The sequence below is a fragment of the Orycteropus afer genome, unplaced genomic scaffold (genome assembly GCF_000298275.1).
Source record: "Orycteropus afer afer isolate SDZICR_OR568_19922 unplaced genomic scaffold, OryAfe1.0 scaffold00089, whole genome shotgun sequence".
NCBI lineage: Eukaryota > Metazoa > Chordata > Mammalia > Tubulidentata > Orycteropodidae > Orycteropus > Orycteropus afer.
In genome coordinates, this window is record NW_006921676.1 from 2,376,493 (window position 1) to 2,398,009 (window position 21,517).

Genomic DNA, 21,517 nt, shown 5'->3' on the forward strand with positions numbered 1-21,517 from the left:
CAAAAAAAAAAAAATAATAATAATGGTGAACATCCTCAGAGCTAATTATTTTTGTACATCTTTGATTTTCATAGATTAGACTCCTAGAAGTGGCATTGTTAGGACAAAGGCTATGCAGGCTTTAAAGATTTTGATATTTGACAGGAATAACAAACTACTTGCCATAAATTTACCTCCCTGCCAAAACTGAGAAAGTACCTATTTCGCTGCATACTGGTCGACACTATGAATTGACTTATATTCATTCATCTTTGCTAATCTGATACACAGGAGGTAATGAGAGGAAAAAAGAAGTATCTTCTCATTGATAATTGTATTTCTATGATTACTAAACCAAAAAAAAAAACCACTCACTGCTGTCAAGTTGGATCTGATTCCCCTTTGGGTTTCCTAGGTGATATCACTACAGAAGTAGATTGCCCAATCTTCCTTCCAAGGAGTGGCTGGTGGGTTTGAACTGCCTGCTCTCCAGTTAGTGGTCAAATGCTTACAGTTATTTTTCTAGTTTATTTGCCATTTAGTTTGTTTCTGTTGTTTTTGACATAAAGATTTAAAATTTTCTGTATTCAAATCTTTGGAGAAGGATGCCATGCTTGATAAGGCAGAGAGTCAACAAAAGAGGGGAAGGTCTTCAACGAGATGGATTGATACAGTGGCTGTGGTGATGGGCTCAAGTATAGCAGGGATCGCAGAGCTGGCACAGGACCGGGCGGTGTTTCATTCTGCTATGCATAGGGCCCCTGTGAGTCGGAAATGACTCAACAGCACCTAACAACAACAACAACAACAACAACAACATAGTCAAATCTTTAAAATACTTTGAAGGACCTTCTTCAGCTCAAGATTAAAAATTTATTTATATTTTCTTCTTCTGTACTCAAGTGTTTTTTTTAAACTATTAAATCCTTAATCCTTATAGAATTAATTTTCACGTATACAGTGAATTAGATAACTAACTTTATTTTTTTCTTAATGGTTCTCATTACCATCGAGTAGGATTCGACTGATAGCAACCCCTTCTTGGATTTCCGAGGTGGTATCACTACAGAAGTAGATTACCTAATCTTTCTTCCGAGGAGTGATTGGTGGGTTTGAACCACCAGCCTTCTGGTTAGCAGTCAAATGCCTTAAGCACTACACTACCAAAGCGTTAGTCAATTTTAATTACATTTTCTAATTATTTCTGGCATATGGAAAAGCCAGTGGTTTTTATGTGTTGTTGTTGTTGTTAGGTGCCGTTGAGTTATCTCTGACTCATAATGACCCTATGCACAACAGAACAAAACACTGCCTGGTCCTGCACCAACCTTACAATCCTTGCTATACCTGAGCCCATCATTGCAGCCAGTGTGTCAATCCATCTCATTGAGGATCTTCCCCTTTTTCACTGACCTTCCACTTTACCAAACATGATATCCTTCTCCAGGGAATGTTTCCTTCTGATAACATGGCCAAAGTAGGTAAGACGAACTCTGGCCATTCTTGCTTCCAAGCAGCATTCTGGCTCCACTTCTTCCAGGACAGATTTGTTAGTTCTTCTGGCAGTCCATGGTACTTACAGTATTCTTCCCCAACACCACAACTCAAAAGTATCAACTCTTCTGTGGTCCTTATTCATTGTCCAGCTTTCATATGTGTATGAAGCAATTGATGGATTGGGTTAGGCATACCTTAATCTTTAAAGAGATATTTTTGCTCTTCAGCACTTTAAAAGAGGTCTTTTGCAGCAGATTTTCCCAGTGTAATATGTTGCTTGATTTTTTGACTGCTGCTTCCATTGATGTTGATTATGGATCAAGTAATATGAAATCTTTGACAACTTCAATCTTTTCTACTCATTTAAAAATTAGCAATCTTTTCCAAACTCTTATTTATCCTAACTTTTAGTTGCTACTCTGTTTTTCTAGGAAGAAAATTGTTTACTCCTCTTTTCAATATTATACTTTTTGTTTCTTTTTATTTTGTTATTTCTTTGGCTATAATTTCCAGACCACTGTTAAATAATTATGTAGATATTCTAGTATTTTTCTCATTTACCAAATCTAAAGTGGTATTTTCTTCTTTTTAATTTTAGCAGATTTAAAATATGTTTGTGATATTTTGCTGTTGTGAAAACTCTGGCTTTTAGGAAGACTTCAGTTACCTTTCTCTTTGTGTAATTATGTGAATGATCAGAATTCCCAGGTGTATAATAGAGCTGACAAGGGGCAAGGTTGTAGACACTGCTTGGTCACAGCCAGCTACCCAGAGGGACCAAGTAGTTGAACCTGTGGGCTTGGGGCCATAGTCACAGGGGACATCAAGCTCAATTGGCATAACATACTATACAAAACACTATTCCACCTCCTACTTTGGTGAGTAGCAACTGGGATCTTAAAAGCTAGCAAGCTGCCATCTAGATGCAACGATGTGTTTCTCCTCATCCAGAGCAAAGAAGAATGAAGGAAACCAAAATTCATGGAAACAATTAGTCCTAGCAACTGGTACACCATCCGATCTGCAGCCTATACAACTATGAGACCAGAAGAAGTAGATGGTGCCCGGCTACCACTGTCATCCACTTGGAAGGGGATCTATGTTGGAGATCCTTGATAGAGAGGGAGAACAATGTGGAACAAAACTCAAAATCATTTGGAGAAAAAACAAAGAGGGGGGGGGGGCCAGGTTTGCTGGTCCGATAGAGCCTGGTGGAACCGTTGAGACTATGGCCCCTAGCTGCCCTTCAGGTCTGGAATTGAACCCATGCCTGTGATTTCCAGCCAAACAAAAGACAAGCATATGAGTTGAATATTTACCTCAGGTAGATACACTCTTTGGAGAGAACAATCATGGGAGAAAGAAGGGCTGCTTATGCACAAGGAGACAGCTCAGGGGACAGGAGTGCATGGAGGGATGGACACTGGGAAGAGGTAACTATGGGGAGGAAGTGGGAGGGTAGCTGTTGCTTTGTGGCAAACTGTGGTCAATTTCATGAGACAAAGTGTATGTGAACTGCTGTATGGAAAGTGAATTTGCTCTGTAAATCTTCACCCAAATCACAATTAAAAAAATGTCAGGAAAAAAAAATTGGGAATCATCTTGTTATTTGGTACTTTTTGAAAGCTGAGAAATTGGGAATGAGGATAAGGAAAACAAGGGGTATGATGTTCCCCAAAATCTACCCTGTACTCAGGAGACAATGTGAGGGAGAAGGGGTTTGAAACAGAGCTTTGTGTACCTCCCAGTACGTATACCCATCCTTGCCTTCCTCTCTCGTGCATTTTCTGAAAGGTGTATGCCATTCCCATTAAATCATCTTACCTTGCCCTAACTAAACACCCCAACTATTAGGCCACTCAGTTAAAAGTGAAGCAGCTTTTCTGATAATTAGATTAAGTTTACCCTGACTAAATGTTTCTCCCTCTGATCCTAAAAACAAGCCTAAAAGTTCATAGTGTTGCTTTACACTAAAGTACTAAAGGCTAGTTGGAAAGGCAGACGCTAATACGGGTTAATGCATTAAGCTGCTCTTGGCCATCAAACCTTTAACACATTAAATTCCCAGGTTGACCACTTGTTTTCCTAACAAATACTTGAGGGACAAAGGACAGGTAGGTTTAGACAGGGAGACCTTGGGGGAGTACCACTATTTGCCCTGGGTACTGAAGGAAGGATGATTCTAGAAAACAAAATGGAAGTAAGCTGAAGACACCCTTGGGGTAAGCATAGTTTTTCCCACAACTGTCTCTGGTAGTGTTCTCTGTCTCTTTTTATACTGTTGCAACTTGATTTGTCTTTCTTTTCCCCCTGGTACCTTTTTATCTTCCATCTTTTCTCAGTCTTTCTCTCTCCCACCTCTCCTTTCCACATGACCCTGTAGTTTTGCTCTGCAGTTCCAGGCATTGTGACACATGTACTGGTTACCTTCTTCCTCATCAACTGCCTGTCTGCCGGTCAGCCCTAGAAGCTCATTCTCCTCCTTTCTTTATACCTCTTCTTTTCTCCTTCCATCTCTTTCCACTTTGTGCTTTTAGACTTGGTATTAACTGATATACTAAAAATTTAAGAGGGTTATTCAAAGCTTAATGTACCCACCACTCTAAATAAATGGAGTTGAGTTGGATTATTTTTTGTTCTTTGATGTAGCCAGAAATTTAAAACGTTTCATACCTAGCTGAATTTATTTTTATACAGTGTATTTTTATTTCATTAAAGAAATATTAGAAACATGAATTTTCGTTGTAAATTGGCACACTTTTCCATTTGAGAATCTTTGCAGCTATAATCAACAGCATAACAGGGAGAGAGGAGATCCGTTTATGAAGATGTAAGGTTTGATTGTTTTTGTATGTCAGATACTTGAGTGGATAATAAGCCAAAAGTGATAACTTAAAATCCTTTCTTAGCCTCAGCAGTACTAACCGGTCTCCTTTCTTCTTTTTCTTCATTGTGTGTGTCTGTACATGTGCTTGTGTACGTGATGGGCTCCAAAACTTACAGGATGAAATTTTGACCGTGATCAGAAGAGTCGATGATAACTGGGCAGAAGGAATGCTGGGAGATAAGATTGGAATTTTCCCTCTCCTGTATGTGGAGGTAAGGTCATGGCCTTTGGACTCACTTCTATTTGCCATTGCTGTTTGTTTTACCAGACTAGGGGAGACCTGATTTGGGAGCCCCATTTCTAAGAGATAAAGAGGCCGTCCCACAATCATCTAAAGTCAGATAGCTGCTACCTGTGGGTTTTCATTCAAACCACAGTATTAATGCTATGAATATTGCCTTGACCAGAGTTTTTGTTATGCGCATGTCATGTCAGCATGGGAATGAAGGTAAGGTGTCCATGCTGAGCTGTCTCCATTTTCTCCCAAGAAACCTTGGGGCTCAAGGTTCTCCCAAGTGTTGCTGCTCTCCACTCCCCTCCCCTCCCCCAAAGCCGGAAAAACAGGTTTATACCCAAAAGCAGCATCTTCCTTTGACACTGCAAAAGATCTGAATCTAAATCCTGCTGTGTCAGCAAAGGAAAAGTTTGCAAAGTCAGCCTAGGAACCTGGCTTGTTGGGCAACTGATCAACTGAGAGTCATTAAAAGTGAGATGGCTTGAGGCTAATGTAATGATTGAGACTAATTTGAGACCTATTAATTCCTTATCTCCTCTCTGCAACTAAGAAGCTCTAGGTTTCTAGGTGTTGATTTTGGAGAATCCTGGGCAGGATGCCTTCCAGAACTTTTAACTTTTAAATACCTCTTCACTTTGGCCGATTTGCATGTATGTAAGAGTGTTTGCCATTGCATGTGTGTCCATCATTTGACAACCCAAGTCCTTGCCTGTACAGCCATGCTGTGCACCATTTTTACATCACATGCTTTCATCCTGTAACTGCAGGAATTATCCCATAATAATAGTTTCAGCTAATGTGTACTAAGTGCTTACTACATATGCCAAACATTTCTAAGTATTTGCTTATTTAATTCTCTCAACAGCCCTAGGATAAGTGATCAATATCCCCACTTTCCCGATGAGGAAACAGAGCACAGAAAAGTTTTGTAGCTTTCCCAAGGTCACACAGCTGATAATTGGCAGAGCCAGGATTTGAACACAGGCATTTGGCACTAAATTAGAGTCTACTTTCTCTTCTACTGTCTTAGCCCTTCACTATCCTGCCCTCCCATCGTCTCCCATAAACAAATTGCAGTTTACATCATTTTAGGGCAAAGTTTCTAAAGTGCCTGCCTGCCTGCCTGCCTCTTTACCTCCTACTTAATAGTCCATCTTAAAAGCTTAAGAGTTGTAGAATTGAAGGAGCTAGTAGGTGTCATGACTAGCTTTGCCTTGTTGCCCACTTACCCAAGAAGCCATTAGGTGCTGGTTGATATTTGTTTAAAAATATATATATCTGATAATTCTCTGTTGCTAGAGTGTGAAATCTAAATATTTTAGCATGGCATGCAAGGCTCCTTGCAGTTTGACTCTAATTTCTAGCCTCATCTCTTGTCATTTGTTTTCCCTTCCCCAGTGGTTTTGGGCCAGTAGTTCTCTCACATTTATTCTGGATAAGCTGCCCAGACTGATACCTTCTCACAACAATATAAAGTGACAACAGCACACACACACACATAGACATACACACACATCTCTAGAGCACCCTCGTTCTATTACATTTGAAATAGTCACAATCCCATTAAACACCTTGTAAGTTTCCATACATTTGGGCATTTCCTACTCCTCCCTGGGGAGGGTTGTTATCAGTCTATGTGGAAATTGTTGCTTAAGATCAAAGAACTTAATGTATGAATTCTATTTGCATTACAAATCTGGAAGTCAAAAATCTGAGCTGTCAGACTTTCTTATCCAATGGAACTATTTTCCCAGAAAGAATCCTAAAGGAATCTCCAAAGAATTGTACAGTAATGTTCCTAAAAGCTTTATTATGATAGTACAAATTGGAAACATCTCAAATTTATATCAGTAATGGAATATATAAATAAATTATGGTATATTGGCATAGTACCCAAGGCATTTGACTGCCAACCAGAAGGCTGGCAGTTCAAACCCACCAGCCACTCCTAGGAAGGTAGATTGGGCAATCAGCCACTCCTCAGAAGGTAGGTTGGGCAATCTACTTCCGTAGTGATACCACTTCGGAAACCCAAGGAGGAGTCTCTATGAGCCGGGTCCAACTCAACGGCAGTGAGTTTTTGTTTTATTTTTTTATATCCACACAATGAAATACTATCCAGCAATGTTGTTGTTGTTGTTGTTATGTGCCGTCAAGTTGGACCCATAGCGACCCCTCCTTGGGTTTCCGAGGCGGTATCACTACGGAAGTAGATTGCCCAACCTTCCTTCCGAGGAGTGGCTGGTGGGTTTGAACCACCAGCCTTCCGGTTAGCAGTCAAATGAATGGAAATAACAAAATACTACTACATGTAAAAGCAAGGATGAATCTCACAGACACATTTTTGAGTGAAAGAACCCAGATACAAAAGAGTATACACCATATGTGTGTGTTGTTGTTGTTATGTGCCGTCAAGTTGGACCGACTCATAGCGACCCCTCCTTGGGTTTCCGAGGCAGTATCACTACGGAAGTAGATTGCCCAACCTTCCTTCCGAGGAGTGGCTGGTGGGTTTGAACCACCAGCCTTCTGGTTAGCAGTCAAGTGCCTTAGCCACTATATATTTGTGTGTGTGTGTATGTGTGTGTGTGTGTGTGTGTGTTTTAAAGAATCTAAAATGACAAAATTACTCTGGTGATAGAAGTCAAAATAGTGCTTACTTTGGGTGATATTGGCTGGGAGAGGGAGGCTTCTGGGTTGCTGGAAATGTTTTATATCTTGATCTTGGGAATGATTACACCTATGTATCCTGTTGTAGAATGCTGTACACCAAAGAATTGTGTTTTTTAAAAAAAAAAAAAAAAAACTACTATTTAAAAAAACTAAGACAGAATCTTACAGGGAACACTGATGCAGGTAACATAGCCCCTCTCTCCTTGAAGGCAGGCAGGCCCCTTTAGCTACTCCGCACCCTTTACCAGAATGGACTCTCAGGCTTCATGTAGGAGGCCAAGACATTTAGAACAGGGTTTGAAAACTAACCAACAAAGCATTTTATATCTTCTGGGCCCACAGACATACCCAAAAGCCAAACTGGTGAGTTTAACCACATCTGTGCCCTTCTACAGCTTGATTGTGTAATTACTAGAGAAAACAAAAAAAACCAGACTCACTGCTGTCGAGTCAAATCCAACTCATAGTGACCCCTCCTTGGGTTTCTGAGGTGATATCTCTGTGGAGGTAGATTGCCCAGTCTTCCTTCCGAGGAGTTACTTGTGGGTTTGAACCACCAGCCTTCTGGTTAGCAGTCAAATGCCTTAGGCACTATGCCACCAGAGCTCCTCATTACTGGAGAAGTATCATTGAAATATTCCTTCTTAAAGGGATATGAGGAAGGTTCCTTCATCTTGCTTCTCCAGTAGCCCTTCATGACCCATACCTCTGTTCCCAGGACCTGCCTCTGCTCCTGGACACTCACTCCTTCTGCCCTTCCACATTTCCTCTGAGATAGGGGGGCCATGCAGATTCAGGGACACTTCTCTTGTCTTCAGTAGTAATGGCAGAGGTTACCTATGGCAAGGGGGCCTCACCTCCGTTTCTCTCCATCCATTTTCCTAGCACCTGGTAAAGCCTACAACAGCCTCTTGGAGTTGCAAGGCACCTCATAATTGTTCTTGGAGACTCAGTACCCAAAGCCACTTCCTATCTGAGATATTCTGAAACAAACTACTAGGCACCTTGTCTCAAAAACCACTAAAACAAAAGCAGCCCCAAAAAAGCTCTTTTCTGAGACTGTTATGCTATTTATATAAATTTCCTCTTGAAGTGCTTGAGGTAATGGGGTAAAGTGCATTACTGTCACCCCACTTATACTCTTAAGGGGTAGATCCCAGTGGATCATGACCTTTATAATTCAGGCCAGCCTGTCTTCCCTATAGAAGCCCTAGTGGTACAGTGGTTAAGTACTTGTCTGCTAACTAAAAGGTTGGCAGTTCAAACTCACCAGATGCTCCAAAGGAGAAAGGTGTGGTAGTCTGCTTCTGGAAGGATTCCCAGCCTTGGAAACCTTATCGAGCTGTTCTACCCTGTCTTATAGGGCCACTTATGAGTCAGAATCAACTCAATGACAATGACTTTAGTTTGGTTTGGTCTAGTCTGGTCTTCCCTATATGGAGCCTTGTGGTGCAGTGGTTAAAGAGCTCAGCTGGTTTGTGTTTGGTCTTCCCCATGGGAGGCCAACCAGCCATTTGAGGTTAGATTCAAGTCAGGAGATAAGATTTTTTAACAGGATTTGTATTAGAGTGCATGCTGGCATTCCAGCAGAGAGCATGTTGGACTTCTGTTTTCTGCTGCTGTTCAATCAGACATCACACTTGTAGAAATATTAAGGTTGGAACATTGTTCATACGCCTGGAAGATGAGCATGGTGCTTATGAAGAAATGCAGCCAAGTAGATTGACCTTTAATTGGTGGCATCCTTCAGTAATACTTCTCATAAAATTGAATTACAATGAGGTTTTCTCCTCCAGAAGGAGGTCCCTCCATTAGAGAACAATTTGTTCATAGAGCCTTCAGTTACAGGTTTGATTGAAGTGATGGTGCAGTGGGAAGTCCAAACTCTCAGGCTTTTTAATCAGTAGTACCATCCCCCAAGAATTGCAAAAATGTTTGTGGGCAGAAACCCTGGCTATGATTTCCAGATGCACCATGTGCTCTTTCTGTGATGCTTGCTGTTTTGGTTACCTAGTGCCACTCTGACAGGAATAGACCACAAATGGGATGGCTTGAACGAAGAGGAGTTTACTCTCTTACACTTTGGGAGGGTAGAAGTCCAAGTTCAAAGTGCCAGGCTCTAGGGGCTGGGTAAAAGCCCCTCAACTTTGGGCTTCAGTTCTGCCTCCTGCTCCTGGCCCACTGAAGCTGGAGGCTTTTCTTCACTCAGGCAGCTGCTGGCTACTGAGACTGACAAACCCAAGGTTGACAGGTAAAAAGGCACAGTCCCGATATTACCAAACCACATGGTACAGCACTAATTCAAGTTTAGGGAAAAATGTCTCAAAATCGGCAAGACATAGCAAGCTGCTGAACAATGACTTGGCTACATGCAAGGTTCAAGCATGCCAAAAAGCTGGGGATCATTTCCAAAGCTTCTCCTTATATACAGGAAGCAGACAACATCCCTGAAGCTGCTACTCAGCTGATCACAGCAGATTCTACTGTGGAGTTGATTGCCAGTCTCATCATGGGAAATAACTACCACTAGCTACTCAGCCACTCAAAACCAGGCCTAGCCAAGTTGACATATAACCTTATCCACCATACTTGCCAAGGGGCTCAAACCTCTGCTAGCCTGACTTTCTCTATTTTTTCAAACCGGATTATGATGCCTGACCAACATTGATTCTTTAAGACATAAATGACACACCTATGTTCATCGCAGCAATCTTTACAATAGCCAAAAGGTGGAAACAACCTAGATGTCCATCAACTGAGGAATGGATACACAAACTATGGTACATACACACAATGGAATACTATGAACGCTAAAGAATAATGTAGAATCTGCAAAACACTGCATAACATGGATGAACTTGGGGGCCATTATGCTGAGTGAAATAAGTCAATCACAAAAGGACAAATATTGTATTAGTCCGTTATTGTAAAAGTTAAGGAAAGGTTTATCTGTAGAAGGACATTTTCTTAGTTGGTTACCAAGGGTGGGAGGGGAGAGGAGGGGATGCTGTTAGATAGATAGACATAAGTATTGATTTGGGTGAAGAGAATGGCAATATATCAAATGTGAGTGACGAATATGGCAGCATTGAGGATGAGAAAGACATAGAGAGGTACATGGGAGGTACAGACAACAAATATGAACCCTTTTGCACATACAGTACTGCATTGTCAGTGAAGGCAAACATGGGTATATGGATGGATAGATGGGTGGACAGGCTAAATGATTAGGTATGTCTATGAAATGGGGAGTGTATCCAAGAACATATATAGGGTTGGCAGGCAATGGTCTTATAACATTTTGTGAATGATCAAAATTCCCAGGTGTATAGTAGAGCTGACAAGGGGCAAGGTTGTGGACACTGCTTGGTCACAGCCAGCTACCCAGAGGGACCGAGTAGTTGAACATGCGGGCTTGGGACCATAGTCGCAGGGGACATCAAGCTCAATTGGCATAACATACTATACAAAACATTGTTCCACCTCCTACTTTGGCGAGTAGCAACTGGGATCTTAAAAGCTAGCAAGCTGCCATCTAGATGCAACAATGGGTCTTCCTCGTCCAGAGCAAAGAAGAATGAAGGAAACCAAAATTCATGGAAACAATTAGTCCTAGTGACAGGTACATCATCCGATCTGCAGCCTATACAACTATGAGACCAGAAGAAGTAGATGGTGCCTGGCTACCACTGTCATCCACTTGGAAGGGGCTCTATGCCAGAGATCCTTGATAGAGAGGGAGAACAATGTGGAATCATTTGGAGGGGGAAAAAAAGAGGGGGGACCAGGTTTGCTGGTCCGATAGAGCCTGGTGGAACTTCCGAGACTATGGTCCCTAGCTGCCCTTCAGGTCTGGAATTGAACCCACACCTGTGGTTTCCAGCCAAACAAAATACAGGCATATAAGTTAAACATTTACCTAAAGTAGATACACGCCCTGGAGAGAACAATCATGGGGAGAAAGAAGGGCTGCTTATGCACAGGGAGACAGCTCAGGGTGCAGGAGTGTATAGAGGGATGGACACTGGGAAGAGGTAACTATGGGGAGGAAGTGGGAGGGGAGCTGTTGCATTGTGGTAAACTGTGGTCAATGACATGAGACAAAGTATATGTGAACTGCTGTATGGAAAGTGAATTTGCTCTGTATATCTTCACCCAAATCACTATATATATAGAGAGAGAGAGATATAGAGATGACTCCTTGTGCATACCACCCATTCCTCACAGGTGATGATAACCCTGAGGCAGGATCATAAGGGAGGATGCGGGGAAAGCCTGGGCTGTGGAGCGTGGCTCAACTGGATTCAATATATTAAAAAAAAAAAAAAACATAAATGAGAAAGTGCTTGCAAACTATGCAGTCCTCTACAAACATTGGTTATTTCTTTGCACTGTGCTTAGCCTATTGAGGACAGTGAGACAAAATGGTATAAACATCCTTGGGGAGTTGTCATGGATTTTTCACTTCCAAAAGATAACTCCAGAAGTATTTATATTTCCTGATACACTTTAGAAATAGCCTCTCTCCCATGCTGCCCACACCTTCTTGCCAAGTGTCCATCTAGCAAGTGCATCCACATCAGTGAATACCAGACTAGCTGTTCATTGGGCATTCAGTCTGTCCAAATCATGCTCATCCCAAGAATCTTCTTCACAAGTCATGTGTGGCTTTTCTTCCCCAAATCCTTTAACATTCCTTATTCCTATTATAGCTCCTGTTCCTAGTTCTCCTGCCTATAATCCCATGTCCTTTTCTCCCCATGCAGGAGCACTGGTAGCATAGTATTTAAGGCTGCTAACCAAAAAGTTGGTGATTCAAACCCACCAGCTGCTCTGTGGAAGAAAGATGAGGCAGTCTGCTTCCATATTTACACCCTTGGAAATTCAACAGGGGTCACTGTGTGTTGGAATTGACTCAGTGGCAGTGAGTTTGGTTTGTTTGTTCATTTGTTTCTCCCATAAGTAATGGTGAAACTGTCATACTCTGGCTGCCATTATCAAAGCTGGACTAATGGCAAATCTTATTAACACCTGTTCATTCATTCAGATAACAACCTGTGCAATATCCACTTGCAGGGAGCCTGGGCCAAACATGCACTGACGTCTACTCAATACAAAAAGAGAAGGGCAAGGGTAGGAAGTTGCACAAAGGACTTGCAAAACATAGCTCTTGGCCCCAAGGAATTTTCAGACGAGTGGATAGGAGAGGAATCAAACCAAAATACAGACTTAACCTTCTGTTTCTTTCGTCCTTTGAAGAAGAAGGATAATTTGTCATCATTTTGATTTTTCGGCATGCACTTGTTCTAATGGAAATGAGATTGATTCAATCTGAAATAAATTACTCAGACTCAGAAGGGGCAGAAGAGCACTCCCCTCTAATCATGCGAGGGCTGTCAGTGCTGATTGTACTATTTAAAATGAGCCATCAAAGAAGACGTGTGAAACCGCTCTATCCAATTGACTTGAGTCCTGGGCCCTGCCCTTTAGCAGTGACCATTCTGACTTTGAAAGCAGCACATGAGCATATATAAAAAGGACTTGCCAAACTAAGCTCATTCTCCTTTTTGATTCTCCTTGAACTTTGTCTCTAAGACTAGCATGCTTGAGGCCTGCCATTAACATGGCCTTCAGAGATGATTCCTTGTGCATACCACCCATTCCTCACAGGTGATGATAACCCTGAGGCAGGATCATAAGGGAGGATGCGGGGAAAGCCTGGGCTGTGGAGCGTGGCTCAACTGGATTCAAATCTTGGCTCATCTGTGTACTAGACCAGATATGTGTTTCCTCCATCAAATGAGGACACTAATAGACACCTCATGAGGTAGCTGTGAGGGCTAATGAAAATAACAAAATATACAGACAAAGCCTGGCACAAGGTGGACATGGCTTGGCAGTGCTCTTTCTTGTATTTTCTATAAATGTTTGTTAAATGAATAACTGCTCATTTGTCCATTCATGTATTTAGTAAAGATTTTTGTGTCCGCCTTTAGCATAACATATTTGACCTTGTATGGCTGAATATTTTTTTCACAAGTACTCATTTTGACTCCTAAGCTGGATTGTAAGCTTTTTGAAGGCAGGGCTATTTCTATTCTTGTTTCTATGCAGCCACCACAATACCTGTCTTAGTTTTCTCTACAGGGTAATGTTTGCTGTTGAATAAATTCCACAAGACAAGGAGCATGGATATTCAAAGTGGAGACATAAGAGAAGTAGCTTGCTTGAAAACTGTCCACAAAGCATGGTCCTGGGAATCAACATCAGTCTGGAGAGAGAGCCAGAGATAGGACAAAGGGCTGTGTTTTGCCTTTTCTGTGCTGTGTCTTGATTGGTGACTTGCATGGAGACATGGAAAGAATAACAAGTTTGCAAATCATGCTTGACTTAGTGAGGAAAACCACCACATGGGGTCCAGAATCAAGATCCCAATGACCTTACTTACTAGGCTGGAAACATGGTTGAAATTAATGATGAAATATATAAGCACAAATTTCAAGTTCTGCCTTTACATTCAAACATCAGTTGTTCAAATCGAGTAATGGGGAAACCTAGATAATCAGCAGTTAATTAAAAAAAAAAAAAAAAAAAAACTCCAATCCCTGAAACTCATGCCCTGAGATAATCTTTAAACCTTAAACCAAAAATATACCCTGAAGTCTTCTTAAAACCAAACAGCTTAGCTTCACTACCAAAAAAAGTCTCCCTTGAGTATTATGCTCTTATAAGAACTATCTATAAGGGATCACACTGACAACAGTACCTCTAAAGATTGTATGGAAATCTTCAAAGATAGTGAATTTATATTAGTGGAAGGGAAATACCTCAGAAAAAAACAGAAACTCACTGCTTTCAAGTCTATCTCAACTCATAGAGACCCCTCCTTGGGTTTCTGAGGTGCTATCTCTATGGAAGTAGATTGCCCAGTCTTCCTTCTGAGGAGTGGCCGGTGGGTTTGAACTGCCAGCCTTCTGGTTAGCAGTCAAATGACTTAGGTACTACGTCACCAGAGCTCCCTCAGAAAAGGAGGGTAGGTGAAAATGATTATATAACTTAAAGAATGTTACCAGGATCACTAAATGATACATGTAGAAACATGATGAATTGGTATATGTTTTGCTGTGTATATTCTCAAGAATAACAACAAAATAAATAAAATATTTGAAAAGGACCTCCAAATTTGCTCAATAATATTATGGTACTAAGAGTTGAGATCAACTCCACAACATACAATAATAGCATATTTATATGAAGTAGAATATTTTGAAATATGTATGTATGTGAATGGTTAGCTATAAAGACAGTCTGTATCTGTATGCATGACTCACGTATACACTTATATGCCCACTTATATATGTACACTCAAACCTACACACAGACCATTTCTCTTGGATCCTTAGAAACAACCGGTATCATGTCATCTCTGGCAGCAAATTTGAAAAGTGTTCTGGAGAAAAGAGAAATTCTTTAATAAACTTCCTAACCCCTGCCCACAGTGAAAACTAGCCCATTCTGTGCTGCATTTAAACCTGCATCTGTGCCGTGATGACAGGCCAAGAAATGAGCAGAAGTTTTGAAATGCCCGTCATAAGCAGTTAGTACATGCTTCTCCTAGGTACCAGTTTTATTAAGAGGAGATAAGAGTCACCCAGTGCCCTGTGAGTATTTTGCTGTGCTAGATTTGGCTGCGGGAGAAAAGATCACTAGCTATTCCCTAGGGGAAGGTTTCATTGTCATCATATATTTGATTAGAGCTGTAATGATTCCAAATATTTTACATTAATCATCTGTGCTTATTTGAACAACTTTTCTGTAAGGGTTATGGGAGAGAGATTATTATCCCTGTTTAGCCGTTAAAAAATGTGAAGCCAGAAAGGTGATGGCACCATGCATTGAGTTTCTCAGGGACATAATAGCAGAGCCTCAGGAGATTCAGCTGGCCTGACCCTAATTCTGGGCTCTTTCCATAGCATATGTGCCAGCAAACATTGAAAATGGGGAAGGGACAGTTTTCTTGATTCCCAAAGGAGGAATGACTTTTTTCCAATGGGATGATAATGCATTGATGCTCTTCTGGAAATAAAATATTTCAGGGAAAACTTCCCTTTTGAATGTCACGTAACTCGGAAGTCCTTGTTTTGCTCAGTGTGTGTATGCATGCACATATGCACACACACATGGATAGAGAGTTGGTCTAAGATGGAAGAGGTTGAAGTGTGTGGTGAACCATGGGTCAGTGACAACATTGGCTTGACTCAGATATGGAGGGTATAGGTGGAAGGGCAAAGACTAATTGAAGGAGGCTTCTGGTGATATAGAGCTCTGGTGGTACAGCATTTCATTAAAATATTGGACTCGACAGCACATAACAACAACAACAACAACCAAAAGGTCAACAGTTCAAACTCACCAGCTGCTCCGTGGGAGAAAGATGAGACATGAAGATTTACAGCCTTGGGAACCCTTTGGTGCAGTTATACTCTGTCCTATAGCCTTGCTATGAGTTGGAATTGACTGTAAGTCATTGGGTTTGGTTTTGGTTTGATCTGGTGATGCCCTGAAGATCTGATACTTCAGAGAAAGCACCATAGTGTTAGTGGCCTTAATAAGTTAACCCCAGGATCTGGAGACGAGTAGCAACACAATTTTCTTAAATCTTCTGCAAACATGTCTATGTGAAGAGAAGATATCATGATGCCCTGGCTGTTGCTCCTAGACTTGCCACAGACATCAGTAACTCTACATCTCTCTCCCTCAGTTGCTTTATGTGGAGACCCAAGAATTCCTAGGTTTCCTTTCTTCTTGTTGTTGTTGTTGTTTGCCGTCGAGTCGGCCCCAACTCATAGTGACCCCTCCTTGGGTTTCCGAGGCAGTATCACTACGGAAGTAGGATTGCCCAACCTTCCTTCCGAGGAGTGGCTGGTGGGTTTGAACTGCCAGCTTTCTGGTGAGCAGTCAAGTGCCTTAGCCATTATGCTACCAGAGCTCCTTGCTTTGGGAATTGAGGTGAAATAGAATTTTAATGGTGACAAGGCACATTTTATTCATCCACCTGGCTGATGGCAAATGGGAATGAGATGGACTTTGAGAGGACATCTGGGTCTTGGATGCTGCCACAGGTCAGGTCAGGTGTGGAGGCTTGAGCAGAAATTCTCTAGTGGCCTCCTATCTGGTAGTGACCCCAGCAAGAAAAGCCCTGAGCCTGGGGCAGGAACTTTCAAATGTTTCTGTAGTAGCAGCAGCAGGAGCCACTTTTCTGACGCCCATCATCTCACATTTTGGAAGGCTAGGTCACATGTAGTGTGAGGCAGCAGGGAGAGAAGGAGCCAGTGAATGAGCAGGCCCTGCAATTCTGTCCTCCTGGAGCCACACAACCACATAAGTACTCTCCAGCTGAGGCTTGGAAGTGAGTTCTCCAGGAACAAATGGAATAAACTAGTTTCACCCATACACCTGTACTCCCAGGACTGAATCGCCAGCCATGACCACTGCCCTGATTTTACACCCCAATTACCATCCTCAACCCTAACCCACTCTCATTCCCTCCCTTCCCTGTGCCCCCCAACTCCCTGTGCGCTTCTTAACTGTGCACTCCTGTCTGCCCAGCTTTCCCTCCATGTGAATGCTTCCCCTCTGGTACCCCATGGCCAATTGCTCCAAGCGATGTATCTCCATAGAGTAGTTGGGTGCATCACCCTGGGTTGGGTGTTCTGCTTGTAAGTCTTTCTACTGTTGGGCAGAGTGCCAGTCCTTGGGAGTCCTGCATCCTATCCAAGGCCTGAAGGGTTTCCCAAGGCTATAGTCTTGAGGGTCCCGCCAGACCCCCTCCAACCAGTAATTCTGGTCATTATTGTGTTTTTAAATTTTGTTCCACAGTTTTCCTCCCATTCTATCCAGGATCTCCAGTTTTGATTCCTACCCAAGTGGTTGGCATTGGTAGCAGGCACCATCTAGTTCTTCTGGTCTTGAGGTCCATCATATCCTTGGACTAATTGTTTCCAAATGCCCTTGATTTTCTTCTCTCTTCTTCACTTCAGATGAGAAGTGACCATTAGCTGCATCTTAGATGGCTGCTCCAAAGCTTTTAAGACCCCAGTCACAAGATTTTTATGTACTATGTTGTTGTCAATTGATCCTGGTGTCCCCCAATACTATGGTCACGCAGGATAGATCTTGAAACATTCTTTGTGATGATGAATGCCACACCATTCCTCTTCAATTTCTCATTCCCAGCATAGATCATATGATTATCTGGTTCCAAATGTCCCAAACCAGTGCATTTCAGCTCACTAATGCTTAGGATGTTGATCTTTATGCATTCCATTTCATTTTTGACAACTTCCAATTTTCCTAGATTCATACTTCATACATTCCATGCTCCAATTATTAATGAATGTTTGCAGCTGTTTCTTCCCATTTTGAGTCATGCCACATCACCAAATGGAGGTCCCCAAAGCTTTACTCCATCCACATCATTAAGGTTGGCGCTACTCTAAGGAGGCAGCTTTTCCCCAGGCATATTTTGAGTGCCTTCCGACTTGTGGGGCTCATCTTCCTGCACTTTATCAGACAATGTTTCAGGGCTATTCATAAAGTTTTCCAGTAATGTATCAGACAGTGTTTCACTGCTATTTGTAAGGTTTTCGCAGGCCAATTCTTCAAGAAGTAGATGGAGCCTTCGTTTTTCTGAGTCTGTCTTAGTCTGGAAGCTTTGCTGAAACCTGTCCACCATGGGTGACCCTGCTGGTATTTGAAATACCGGTGGCATAGCCTCCAGCCTCACACAAGCCACCACAGTATGACAAACTAACAGACAAGAGGTGGTGTGCTTTACTAGTGCTTAGCAAAGTGGCTGGCACATAGCAGGTGCTTAATAAATATTTGCATGAAAGACAGCTTGTCTGTGGCTCAGCAGCCCAAGAATTACCCATGAGCCAATTTTTGGATTCAGCAAAATTCATTGATAATCCAGGGCCAGTCACTATTTGGGCGACTTGGTGGCATATACCAAGAGGAAGAAGGGCATGAGAGCGAAACTGGTGTTGGACTAGTTATTACTTTAAAGAAAAAATATATATTATTGTTATTATATTGTTTCCCCAGGGCTATCTTGACAAATTAACACAAACGCGGTGGCTTAAAACAACAGAATTTTATATTCTCTCACATTACTGGAGGTTAGAAATGCACAATCAAAGTTTTAGTAAAGTTGATTCCTTCTGGGGGCTCTGTGGGAGAACCTGTTCTGTGCCTTCTTCTTAGCTGGTAGTTGGTAGCAGTGTTTGACATTCCTTGGCTTATCGACACATCACTGCAGTCTGTGCTTCTGTCTTCACATGGCCTTCTCCTATGTCTGTGATCTGTTTTCTCAACTCCTTCTGCCTCTCTCTCTTACAAGGCCACTGGTTGTTGAATTCAGGTCTCACCCTGATCTAGGGCGATCTCATCTCTAGATTCTTAACTTAATTACAGCTGCAAAGACCTTACTTTTCCAAATAAGATCTCATTTTCAGGTTCCAGAGGTTAAGACTTAGACATATTTTGGTTGCACACTGTTCAATCCAGTACATTCATGTAGAATGCAGACTGGGATGGGGCTATCTAGAAGCAGCAGAACTAATACAATGTTCCTTGTTTCAGAATTGTAGCATTTACACAGAACTTCCATTATCAATATTCTCCCTGAAGATTTCCATGTCCCCACCATCAGAGGCTGTGCACCATTTCTGTGTGTTTTATTTCTTCCTGATGTTCAATATATACAGATATCACATTTATGTGATGAGCTGGCATGAGAAGAACATGTCTCCATGGTGCCAACTTCCTCCAGAGTCTGGCTTGGCAATCAAGGGAGGACACTTTTTTTTTTTTAGGAATGGATAATAAACCTCTTTTCTATCTCAATTTTGGGCCTTCATTCATGCCACTCTATATAGTGGGTCTTCCCCAAAACATTTGCTGTTGAGTCAATTCTGACTCATGGTGACCCCGTGTATTCAGACTAGAACTGTGCTTTATAGAGTGTTTGATGGCTGATTTTTCTTTCAGAAATAAGTCACCAGGTCTTTCTTCCAGGAGGGAGACTTGAACCTCCAACCTTTTGGTTTGCAGCTGAGTATGTTAACTGTTTGCACTACCTAGGCACTCCCAGATGCCCTCCAACTCCCATCTAACCTAGATTATAGCCACTGATCTCTGCGAGTCTGCTCCCTTATCTCTTCTGTGAGGACATTCCTGCAGTTTGACCCTTGTTTCTATTGGATTAAGGGCTTTCTCTGTGTTCCCATTACTCTCTCTACTGATCTTGGTCTCCATACTTAGCTCAACAAATTATAGTGAGTAATTTACTGTCTTGTCCACTAAGATATTGAGCTCACTGCAGGCTGAACTTGGTCTTATCTGCCTTTATATCCCCAATGTGTAGATCAATGCCTGGTTCCCAGAGAGAACTCAGTTAAATGTTTCATTAATGAGTGGATCAATGAGTAGCACACCACTGAAAACTTGCTTTCATAATATTTTATGTTGAACGCCAATAAACATGCACAGATGAAGTCTGTCTGCACATTATGCATAGATGGTGATGATCTTATACAAGGAAAGCGGTGCTGGGCTTTTAACATTGAACATGCGCTTGGGTCCAGAGAGACCTATTATGTACAGCTGCTGAGGAAGCGCTCTTCAGTTTTTCCATAGGCTGGCAGGACTTCTGGATTGAAGGTAGTAATGTTTCCTTCCCTCTTTTGGGAGCCATATCTCAACTTTTATTTAACTTAAACATGCAGTGCAATTTATATGTGTTTCCTTGCTTTGTGCTCTTGCATTTAAACATGTAGCTAAGGAAATGACCCTCTGTATTTATTTGAGACAAGGGCAAATGAGACAATTGAAGTAGAATTGCACCAGTGTTCTTGATAAGCTTCTGTTAGTCTGAGCACAATGGAAAAGCAACAGCTGCCTCAGGCCATGATGTAGAAAGGTCTGAAATTAACTCTTGGGATCCCAGGTATCTTTTCATGTGCGCCTTTCTCAGGGATTTCCTTCAAATAGGTAAAAGGGAGCTGATATGGGGGAGGGGAGGGATTACAAAAGAAAATGTCTGGAAGTGATGGATCATGGAAGAGGGAAGGATAAAGCTCTGAAGAGGGATTATGAGTATATTAGTTTAGGGAACACAGCCTGCTATGAAGGAGTCCCTGGGTAGTACAAGCACTCAGCTGATAACCAAGAAGTTGGCTGTTCAGTGCACTCACAGGCAGCTCAGGAGAAAGTCCTGGAGATCTGCTTCCAAAGATTATAGCCATGGAAACATAGGGAGCACGGTTCTACTCTGAAACCCTAAATTGAATGGACTCCAGGGCTTCATTTTATTTGTGGCATATAAGCCCTGAAATCCCAGTGGCTTAGCAGAGTTGAGGTTTCTGTCTTGCTCGTATGAAATCCAAACACGGTGCGTGATTGCCTAGGCTAAAGAACTGGTGCGTAGAGCTCTACTTCATACAGTCCTTAAGGAAACCAGGCAATGGAGGCTCTACCATCCTTAACACATGAGTTCTAATGTCATGTACTTCAATATCAGCTGACAGAAAGGAGGGACAAGCAAAAGAAAAAGAGGATGAAGTGGGAGGTTTTATTGTCCAGGTCTTAAAGTATAGCTTGATTAGAACCACCCAAAGCCATTGGCCAAAACTCAGCCATATGATCTCACCCAAATGCAAAGAAAACTGGAAAGTGTAGTGAGGCTGTCTGCTCAGGAGGAGAAGGAGCCAGTGTTGATGAACAGGTAGCTAATTTCTGCCCCCGTGAGTTTGGGACATGTGGCTCCTTGTAACAGAAGACTTCATCCTAATTGAGGTTCTTTGGTTTATTTTATTCAGTGTGTTTCGTCAGAGTTGAGAAGGGAATGATATTAAATGCAAGTCTTATTCAGAAGAAGCCTAAAGAAAATCTCTCCTCTGTCATAGCTTCCCCTTCCCACCTATCTTAAAAGTCCATTGCAGTTGCATAGAGGAACAAAGATAAAGTGCCAGCAATGAGTGGGTGGAGAGGAAGTGGATTCTCTTTCCTGAAGGGCAAGAAAAGGGTCATATTTTGTCATGGTTCTCAGAGTTGAGGTAATGTTTTGATTGGCTTTATATTGGATGGAACATCCTGAAGGAAGAATAGTATAAGAGGGGACAGATAAAAACAATAGAAATAGAAGAGGATAATTGATGACTTGAAGTTTGAAAAGAAATGGAAAG

The 21,517-nt window shown here is 41.9% G+C and overlaps 1 protein-coding gene across 1 annotated transcript in view; it reads left to right on the plus strand.

Moving 5' to 3' along the window:
* SH3RF3 (SH3 domain containing ring finger 3) overlaps positions 1-21,517 on the plus strand; it is a 643,685-nt gene that overhangs the window by 422,233 nt on the left and 199,935 nt on the right. Inside the window, exon 3 of the mRNA XM_007942370.1 lies at positions 4,480-4,575. Within this exon, the coding sequence (XP_007940561.1) occupies positions 4,480-4,575 (96 nt within the window). The remainder of the gene's footprint in view (positions 1-4,479; positions 4,576-21,517) is intronic.